At 38.2% G+C, this 10,405-nt stretch overlaps 1 protein-coding gene across 2 annotated transcripts in view; it reads left to right on the plus strand.

The window, feature by feature from the left end:
* The window catches only part of LOC144685788 (matrin-3-like), a 65,664-nt gene extending 55,259 nt beyond the window's left edge, over window positions 1-10,405 (plus strand). The window contains exons 14-15 of one of the 2 annotated variants that reach the window (XM_078550662.1): window positions 5,396-5,517; window positions 7,081-10,405. In XM_078550662.1, coding sequence (XP_078406788.1) covers window positions 5,396-5,517; window positions 7,081-7,146 — 188 coding nt within the window. In that variant the 3' untranslated portion in view covers window positions 7,147-10,405. The remainder of the gene's footprint in view (window positions 1-5,395; window positions 5,518-7,080) is intronic. The other variant, XM_078550663.1, reaches the window with a different exon arrangement.

The raw sequence follows: 10,405 nt of genomic DNA on the forward strand, positions 1-10,405 counted from the left end.
GCATTTGGTACCTCCGCTAAGAGCTAACTCTTCATGGTTTAGCCTACATAATAAAGGAGGTTTTCAGTCTATACAAGCATACTTTCTAGCAGGATCAGTGATAACCAATCACGTGATAAACCTTGAATGATTTTCCCCTTCCTAACCCCAACCTTCAGGAGCTAGTTGTAACAACTCCTTTCCCTGGCGGAGATCAGCTAATTCAGCACTGACTTGAGAGTCAAACCTAGGACTTTCTGCTTTGTATGGTGGAGAACTGCCGGCAGCTTCAAAATGTTGGTAGTGTGATGCCATGCAAAGTGCTACTCTCTGTTTCCTTATTATTACTCCTGGGTCATGATTTGCTTCAAGCCCCCAAAGAAAAAAACTGCCAGAGTTGGCCATGCTTGATTAGTCTACCTCCCAAATGGATCCAAGTTTGTTTAAGGCAATTTGAAAGAAAAGAACTGTTGAGTAATTTTGGGTCCATTTCTCATACTGTTAAACCCTTTGATAGATTTTCTTTGCTTTAGTGCCAGGTGGTAAATGTCCTGAAAATCCAGATCACACTACATCGCATTAGAAAAACTGAGAAAGAACTAGGGAAGTTAAGGATGGTATTAAATGAAAAGAAGAGGCTTATAATGTTGCGAAGAATAGTAGTAAACCTGAGGATTGGGGGTTTTAGAAACCAGCAAAGGGCGATCAAAAAGGGAAAAAATAGAATGAGAGTAAACTAGCCAGGAATATAAAACTGATTGAAAGAGCTTTTAAAAGATATAAGAGAAAGTAGCTAAAGTAAACATAGGTCAGAGACAGGAAAAATAATCATGGGAATGAGAAATGGCAGAGAATTGAACAAATACTTTGTGTCTGTCTTCAAAATAGAAGGCAAATTATATACCAGAAATAGAGGGTAATGAGGATGAACAAGAATATTAGAGAAACTGGAGGGACTAAAAATTGACAAATCTGCAGAACCACTGGCCTACATCCTAGGGTTCTAAAAGAGGTAACAGCAAATATAGTGAATCAGCGATGAGAAATTTCCGCTGTTCTGTGGATTTCTGACAGTGACATCTCGCAAATCTGCCATTTTAAATATATGTGATGTTATTCTGGGCTAGTCCAAGATAGGGGGGTTTAAAAAAAAATTGTACCTCTGTTGCCAGTCAGTGAGGCAGGAACTGATGCAGAGCTATAATTGGAGGAGCAGCAAGTGCAGGAGAGACAGAATCTGTGAGTAGCTGCTCCTTCAATCACAGATTGTGTCTGTCCCTTGTTCCTCCAGAGACGGAATCTGAGATTGAAGGAGCAGCAAGAGCAGGAGGGAGGGAGTCTGTGTTTGGAGGAGCTGGAGCAGCGAGCTTGGGAGAGACAGGGAGGATTAAAACCAAAAGAAACTTTTCCTTGGGTAGAAGAGAGAGTGAGAAAGAGAGAGAAACAATTCTTTTCAGAACAAAACTTTTTTTTTATTCATTCATTCATTCACGGGATCTGGCAGTTGCTGGCTAGGCCAGCCTTTTTTGCCCATTCCCAAATTCCTTTTGAGAAGGTAGTGGTGAGCTGCCGTTTAGAACTGCCTCAGTCCCTGTTGTGTAGGTGCACCCACAGTGCTGTTGGGGAGGGAGATCCAAAATTTTGACCCAGTGACTGAAGGAACGGCGATATATTTCTAAGTCAGGATGGTCAGTGACTTGGAGAGGAACTTCCAGTTGGTGGTGCTCCCATGTGTCTGCTGCCCTTGTCCTTCCAGATGGTAACGCTCGTGGGTTTGGAAGATGCTGTCTAAGGAACCTTGGTGAGTTCCTGTAGTGCATCTTGTAGATGGCACATACTGCTGCCACTGTGCGTTGGTGGTGGAGGGAGTGGGTGTTTGTGGATATGGTGCCAATCAAGCGGGCTGCTTTGTCTTGGATAGTGTTGAATTTCCTGTGTTGTTGGAGCTACATTCATCTTTCCATCACACTCCTGACTTATGCCCTGTAGATGGTGGACAAGCTTTGGGGAGTCAGGAAGTGAGTTACTCGCTGCAGAATTCCTAGCCTCTGGCCTGCTCTTGTAGCCACAGTATTTTTATGGCTAGTCCAGTTCAGTTTCTGGTCAATGGTAACCCCTGGATGTTTATAGTGGTGGATTTAGCAATGGTAATGCCATTGAATGTCAAGGGTGATGGTTAGATTCTCTCTTGCTGGAGATGGTCATTGCCTGACACTTGTGTGGCGCGAATGTTACTTGCCACTTGTCAGCCCCAAGCCTGGATACTGTCCAGGCCTTGCTACATTTGGATATGGACTGCTTTGGTATTTGAGGAGCCACGAATGGTGCTGAACGTTGTGCAATCATCAGCGAACATACCTACTTCTGACCCTTCGATGGAAAGAAGGTCATTGATGAAGCAGCTGAAGATGGTTGGGCCTAGGAAACCTCCCTGACGAACACCTGCAGTGATGCCCTGGGACTGAGATGACTGACCTCGGCGGCTGTTAGATTTAGAGTCCAAAAATGAGCCCAACTGCAATTCCACCCATTTGAAGTAGCCTTGAAGCATTTGCATTTCACTACAGATGGTTAAAAGTGCTATAATTTTCTGGCCCCTCATGCTGCAGTGCCTTTGCCACCTTGCATTCTAATGTGTACATGATTCCTTGTCGCACAAAATTTTCAGATCTTTTTGTCTTTGGCCACTAATTTTCAAACTTTTTTGGCTTCATCCAGTCTCATCTCTGGTGGATGCACTGATTGTGATTTTCAAAAATTCCCTAGGTTCTCAAATGGTCCTTGCAGATTGGAAGTTAGCAAATCTAATTTCACTGTTACATTTCAAGAAAAGAGGGAGAGAAAAAAAACTAAAGCTCGTTAGCCTGGCATCAGTCATCAGGAAAATGCTGGAATCTATTATTAATAAAGCTTTAACAGTGCACTTAGAAAAATCAATGTATGATCAACGTGATTTTGCAAAGGGAAATAGAGTTTAACAAATTTATTTGGGTTTTTTGAGGATACCGTAGGATCAATAGAGGGGAGCCAGTAGAAGTGGTGTACTTGGATTTCCAAAAGGCATTCAATAGGGTGCCATGCAAAAAGTTAATATGCAAGATAAGGGCTCTTGGGTTGAGGGTAATATATTAGCATGGATACAAGATTGGTTAAGCTTTGAGGAGCACACAAGCTGCAAAAAGATATGGACAGATTAAGTGAGCAGGTGATAGAGTATATTGTGGGAAGTGTAAGGTTAGTATTAATCAAAAAGCAGAATATTTTTAAAAGATAGAAAACTTCTAAGTGACTTGGGTGCACTCGTATAAGGAACACAAAGCACGCAGATGCAGCAAGCAATTAGGAGGAAAATGGCATGCTGTTTTTATTGCAATGGGATTGGAGTGCAAGGACAAGGAAATCTTGCTAAAATTGTACAGTGAGACCACACCTATAGTACTGTGCACCATTTTGGCCTCCATATTTAAGGAGAATACATTTGCATTGGGGTGAAGGTTCACTAGATTGGGTTCTGGGATGCAAGAGTTGTCCTATGATGAAAGACTGAGTAAATTGGGCCCATACTCTTTGGAGTTCAGAAGAATGAAAGGCGATCTCAGTGGAACAAACAAGGTTCTGAAGGGAAAAGCAAAAAATTGCGGATGCTGGAACTCCAAAATAAAAATACCTGGAAAAACTCAACAGGTCTGGCAGCATCTGTGGAGAGGAACACAGTTAATGTTTCGACTCCATATGGCTCTTCTGTTGAAGAGTCATACGGACTCGAAACATTAACTGTGTTCCTCTCCGCAGATGCTGCCAGACCTGCTGAGCTTTTCCAGGTATTTTTATTTTTGTTAAGGTTCTGAAGGGGGTTGACACTGAGGTTGCTTACCCTATCTGGGGAATCTAGAATACTGGGGCAGAGTTTCAGGATAGGAGTTGTTCACCTAGGATTGAGATGAAGAAAAAGTTCTCCATTTAGGGTTGTGAATTGGAATTTGGAATTCTCTACTCCAGGTTGTGGATGCAACATCACTGAATATATTCAAGGCTGGGATATATAGGTCTTTGATTTTTCAGGGAATCAAGGGATTGGGGAGCAGATGGGAAAGTAGAGTTGAGGTAGAAGATCTGTCATGATCATATTGAATGGCAGAGTAGGCTTAAGGGGCCATATGGTTTACTCCTATTTCTTATGGTTTATGTTGTCTGAAGTCACTTACTAAATGTCTTGTAAAAATACCATTACATCTTTTCATGGTTTCCATTGACATTTTATATTGATGACCATTGAATCTCTTTGCAAAGAATGTCATCTTTCTTTGACAACATCCAGCAGGTTCCTCGAGGTTGTAGCTGAGTTTTGTGTTGATATGCCTACCGACCTGTGATTTTCCAGCAATAAGAGTGATTGGGCAGAAAATTGTGACCTGGCAAGTTCTGAGCAGAAAACCCTGGCTCATGCACAACTGCAGTGTTGTGCAGTGCAGATGGGGTAATTGCAGTGTAACTTTAGAAAGTGACCTTTAGGGTAAAGCCCTTTTCTCCAGAGTGCAAATTGAACTTGGAGACAGAACTGTTATTCACAAGATACTTTCTTAATAAGACTAATTTGTTGCCAGATTCATTGTTTGGAATTCTTGTACCAATTGAACGTGTCTTGAATGGCACGTCCACCAAGCAGGAACCAGACTACACGATAGAAATCCTAGATTTAAGAGGACAAAACATTTTGGTCCATTGTCGTAGTTGATTTATGTATTTGAGTTAGCTGTAGACCTACTTATCTGGGTCTTGGGACTGTTTATCAGTAATAGATCTTAGTTGAACAGGTTTAGTAACAGATGAATTAAGAAGTAGTAGCCTAATATTAAGATTATTTGGATTCAGAAAGGTCAACTTGCCCCATCCAAGGACTGAAACAGGGTTTGTTTCAATGACGTTTTAGATTTTTAAACAATTTCTTCATAGTTCAAATTCTACCAACCATTGAATAACTAGCAGAGTGCTTGGTAGAAGCCCCATACTAATGGTAGTCCATCATCTTTCATAGTGTCAGGCATCAAAGTGGGAACTGTTTTTAATATTTTGTGAACTGATGCACCGCGTCATCTTTATACCAATAACAACTTGCATTTTTCATAGAAAATGCATGGTCCTTGATTAAGCATATTGGCCCATATTGGTGTCCTGTTTTTATTAATAAGTACTTCCTTTATATTTGAGATTTCTGTAAGCTGGTATATATCCTGTATAACGTCTGAGCTGCATTACCTTTGAATCTCCCCCTTCTACTATATATTCTATACCAGTGTGTTTAGCATCTGCTGTGCAGTGTATCCAGGAATAATAACTGCATTGTCTGCTTTGGTACTATTTAAGTACTTGCACTAGAAGGATCGGAAAGACTATGATACACTATGCTCTCTTTCAGGGTTAGATTATGTGGTTCCAAAAACTGGCTACTATTGCAAACTCTGCTGTCTCTTCTACACAAGTGAGGAGACAGCAAAGCAGACTCACTGCGGCACCATTGATCATTACCAGAGACTTAAGGTAAGTCTGGATGTTTAGGAAAGCAGGTTTTTCTTTCTTTCCATATGTTTTTGAAGAAGTCTCTTGTTTTGAAGAAGTTGTAACTTTCAGAATATGGAACACACTGAAAGCTTGAATATTTTCCAGTTTCTACTCTTAGTCGTGCAATATCAGCTAGGCAGTAAGAATAGGCAGTTTCAGAATGTGGAGCACTGCCATCTCTGGCGGTCCAGATGTTCTTCAGAGTTAATTCCCTTAGGTGAGGCCTATGAGGTAGCCCAAGTGTGGAGTTCTATATTGTCAGAAGGGGGAGAGTCAAATAGTGCATGTTTTTCATGTCAAAAATAAAATATCTCAGACCATCTCTGGGATCCCATTAGGTGGAGAATGACAGTTTGAAGAATGAGAAAACCATTACATCGTTGTTTTTGGCAGCAATACACTTTTTTGGTGAGATAGGCTTTCAGAAGCTATGTTTCCGCCTGGATTATTACAATTAAACTCAGCAAGAGTTAAACTGAGCAGCTTAATTGAGTAATTTTTATCCTATATTGATATGGAAAATGTGTATATGTATGATACCTCATCATGCCATTGAAACATCCCAAATGTTATATATATGTCTGCTTTTGTTGCAGTAGAGCATGGGCCATTAGTTATACTTGAATATTTAAGTTTTAAAAATTTGCTTGAAGTGTGAGCTGATAACAGGGCAACAGAGCATCTGGGATCTTGACGATCAGTAGGCAAAATATATCTCTTTAATCGGTGAAATTAAAGGATTGAGAAATATACAGAGGAAAGGCTGAGAAAGTGAATTAGAATAGGTGAATTCACTGTCAAGACACATAAAGTACATAAAGTGAGGGCAACATTAGATTGAGAGACATAAAGAAAAAGATAAAAATATTTAAGATATAAGATTACACATTTTAAATCTCCTAGAACAATTTTCAACCTGAAGTAATGAAAGTCTGCTTTTAATTGTTTATTTTTTGTGCAAGTGAGGTTGATTGGCAGCTATTAGTAATTGTCATGTCATTAAAAGGGTTGTTTTACTGTTAACTGTGTTTGAGTTTACTGGGCAGTTAACATGAAAATGCATAAACTCCATGAAAATTATGGGTGGTTAAGTGTGAGATGTTGTTTTCGCAAAGCTTAAAGTATATGGGTACAAATCAGCCAGAAACTTGTGGCAGTTCACAATTTATGGAATATCTCATCCTCACTACAATTTGCTGACCAATTTGTGCATGAAGAATGGCATGCTTTGTTTACATGCCTTTTCACAAAATCTGGTTCATTGAATTGCATTAGGAGTATAGTGATTGTTATATAGGTAAATATGATGCAATCCTCAATGCATTTTGCTGCCGACCAGGATTTCTATGTGGCTGTATAAATTTTCATATTTATTTTTACTGTGAAATTCATCATGACTATTTGTAATAAAAACAGAATGTGACGTATTCGTGCACTATAAATCACTGACCCTGCTTGTCATCGTCATTCAACCAGGTTGAGTGTTTTATGTGGCAATGACTATATTACTGTTTAACACACTTTTTTGTTGTACTTTTAAAGAAAGCACTGGCCAAGCAAGCTATGGACTACTGGAGAGAAAAGCAGCAGCAAATCATTCAGGAGTAACTGAACAAGATCCTAACAACCAGTGAGAAGCATAATTCCAGTATTACCCAAAACATTGAATGCAAACGGATAATCCAGATGTGGTCTTTTTGCGGTTTATAAACTGGAAACATTTACATGAGTATCGTGCTCTAATGTTGAAAAACTTAGGGCTATAAGAAAGTTTGAGTTTTGAAACATTGATGATATGTCACAACTTTCATGTTCATGTTTCTTTTTAGTTTTGAAGCTTCACTAAGCGTAACTCCGGTTGCAGCAAACCACATATCCCTCAACCGTGAAATCCAGGTCTCAATGCTTCAATCTGATTATCCTTTAGTGATGATCTTGAACACAGTATCGTCTCTTACTATGAGCTGCTTCTCACCACTACTTACATTTTTTTAAATATAAAACAGTGATGACGCCTTCAGTGCTAACAATATGAAGCTTCAAAACTTTTTTTAAAAGGTTGATTTGTTAACTCCTGTATAAAAATCTAACATGCAGTATTTGTCTCTGGTTAAACATCTGGAATTGGTTTGTGGAGAGATAAAGTGCTAGTTATGTTTTGTTGAGCTAATATAAATGTTAACAATGTAACTGGTAGTGACAGAAAAAGTGAAATACTTTTTAGACAGAAATCCATTTTGAGAAATGAATGAAAGGTTAAATGAGAATGAATCTCATCCATCATTGTCCCTTTGCTAGTTTAAATTGGAATATTGAGTTGTGTAAGTTATGTTTTCAATTGTAAAACCATAAGTAGGGAGTTTGTAATCTGGATTGTGATGTATTGGACCAACACTGACATCGATCCATCTCAACCTAAACTAAGCAAATGTTTTTGAGAGTTTTCCTTTAACACACCTATAAACATTGGAAAAATGCAACACATCCTATTTTCTTGTCTTAAAATACTTGTTTCTTCATTCAATTCAGTGAATTTCCATCTACATGTAGGAATTGTCACCCTGAAGCATAAATCAGCTCTAAGAAATGTCATTGGGCAATCTACATGTACAAAGTGCAGCATACTTGAGGTTGTTTGGCCTCCACCCATCTCCATGGATTAGCAGTAATTCATGTTTTTCTGTGGATGTTCATTTTTTTTTTTGGAGAATAAAGTTATGTATAGTAAGTACTCTACCATTTTTACTTTTGTAAGCATGCTGAATTACCATATCCAACACTTGGTGTGACGTTAGGTAAACATGCAGTTAGTTATAATTTATAGCAAACTCTTATTCTGCAATGAAGAGTCTTTTACAAATATCATTCTTGGTCATATGAATTTTGTTTAAACCAGATCTTATTTAGCTCATTTTACTGACTACCGTCATGTGCAGTTTTCGTTAGGACCAATGAATCAGTTAATGTAACAGCCTTTTTTTGCGGCACATAACCATAATTGTAGAAGGTTTGGTCAGTGATTGAATAGTGGAACAGTTTTATTTTAAGATCTCTAATGTATGAATTTTAAACTGTACATGATGCTGCAGTTTCCGTTAACTTGTCTAGTTCTAAAGTGATATGTGGCAACCTCACCGAATCTGGGTGAATCAACATTCTAAATCTGGAATGCAATAAAAAATGTGTATTTTGGAAGTCCCCATTACTGTGTTTTGTAGACTGAAGTAGATTCTTTCAGAACACTATCTAGACTCTAGTATGGGCACTCCATTTGGCTTCTTTAGATCTTTGTACCTTAATTCAATCATACAGATTGCAGCAAAATATCTGACATGCATGGTGAAATCAGAGTCTCCATACAACATGACTGCTTTAGAGACTTTAGATATTAGGATTATACTTGCATGAAAACCCACAGAGACAGAAGTGGAATGGATAAGTGAGGGTTTTTTTGCTAACTTTATTTCACTGGATTGTATGCTGCATTCGATGTATGAACTTGCCAAATGGATAATTAAGAGGCATGAACTACTTTGGTCATTTCAGATATCACATTATCCAAAGTCTTGTGCAATTGCAGCTCAGTTTTAGATATTCATGTTACTAATGCATCAGTGGTGTCATGCATGGACTCAGAAAGGTCACTGTGTAAATTCTTGCATATTGTGTTGTAAAGATATTCTAAATATTTTGCCATTAATAAAAAATTTGAAAATCCCAAGGGAACCAAAATAACTCAAAATAACAGTTTGACACCATTGGACTAATTAAGCCTCAGACATCTGATTTTTTTTGTTCGTTGCACATTTTCTAAATACCGTCTTGTGGTTTATTTAGAAAGTAGAAAATTTAAACAGATATTTTAAAAACATTTTAACTGTCTATGCGGAACATACAACAGTGGCGTACTGAAAGTCTAATACCTCACAGAATTATTACAAAAGCTATGATTATTGTGTTTTGCTGTTGATAAGGTGTCAAAGATCAGATTTGAGAACATTAAGAGGTTTCTGTCTCACTGTCCTAAATTTATATAAAGTGACTTGTTTTCAGTTTGCCTCAGAGTCAAAACCAGATCCTTGTCTTCATCTGCAGTTGAACTCAAATACTTACTTTTGCATTTCTAAAAGCCAGCCTGCTTGTCTGTTAGATCTACGAGTGTATTTAGTAAACTTCTGAGAGATGGTGTTGGTATTTAAAGTATTCAGACATACTAAATCATTGCCGATTAGAACTGTGATGTACTCTTGCTTCTCGTTTAAATCTGTGGTCTTTAGTAAAGACATTGTTTTGTATTCAAACTGTTTAAACATTTTTCCTTGATTTTAATCTAATGAACCAAATGCTGTACAAAGAAGCCTTGGTAGATCACTTGCCTTCCAAACAGATGGCCAGAATTGACTTACTAGATTACCCTCCCATCAGTAGTATATGCCTGGCCTAGTTAGGGGAGTGTTCTCAGTTCTTGGGCAGCATGTGAAAGCAAGTTGCCCCCTCTTGGGAGTGATATATGACTTCCAAGTGATGTGTGACATTTCTGAGAACAGCTAAACACAGGATACTGCAACAAGCAGTAAATTGGAGATTAAATTAGTGATTTGAAAAATGGGGTAGTTAATGAAATGGGCCGGCTTCCTTTTATTTCATGTTTGATTGCAGTGTTGTTTAAAACTGTTTGCTTTTAAACTATTTCTTCAACCTTGATGTGTCCAGGATCAGTTGGAAAACAAGCTTTAAATGATAAAATGTGAAATTGTTGGTTTATTTTGTTTGTTTAAAATTGTGCTGTTGAGAAGGTTGGCTGGAATGGAGAGCCTGTTATGCCTGAACACTACACAATAAAATTTTTATATTGTTATTGGTGAAA

The sequence above is a fragment of the Cetorhinus maximus genome, chromosome 10 (genome assembly GCF_964194155.1).
Source record: "Cetorhinus maximus chromosome 10, sCetMax3.hap1.1, whole genome shotgun sequence".
In the NCBI taxonomy this organism is placed as follows: Eukaryota; Metazoa; Chordata; class Chondrichthyes; order Lamniformes; family Cetorhinidae; genus Cetorhinus; species Cetorhinus maximus.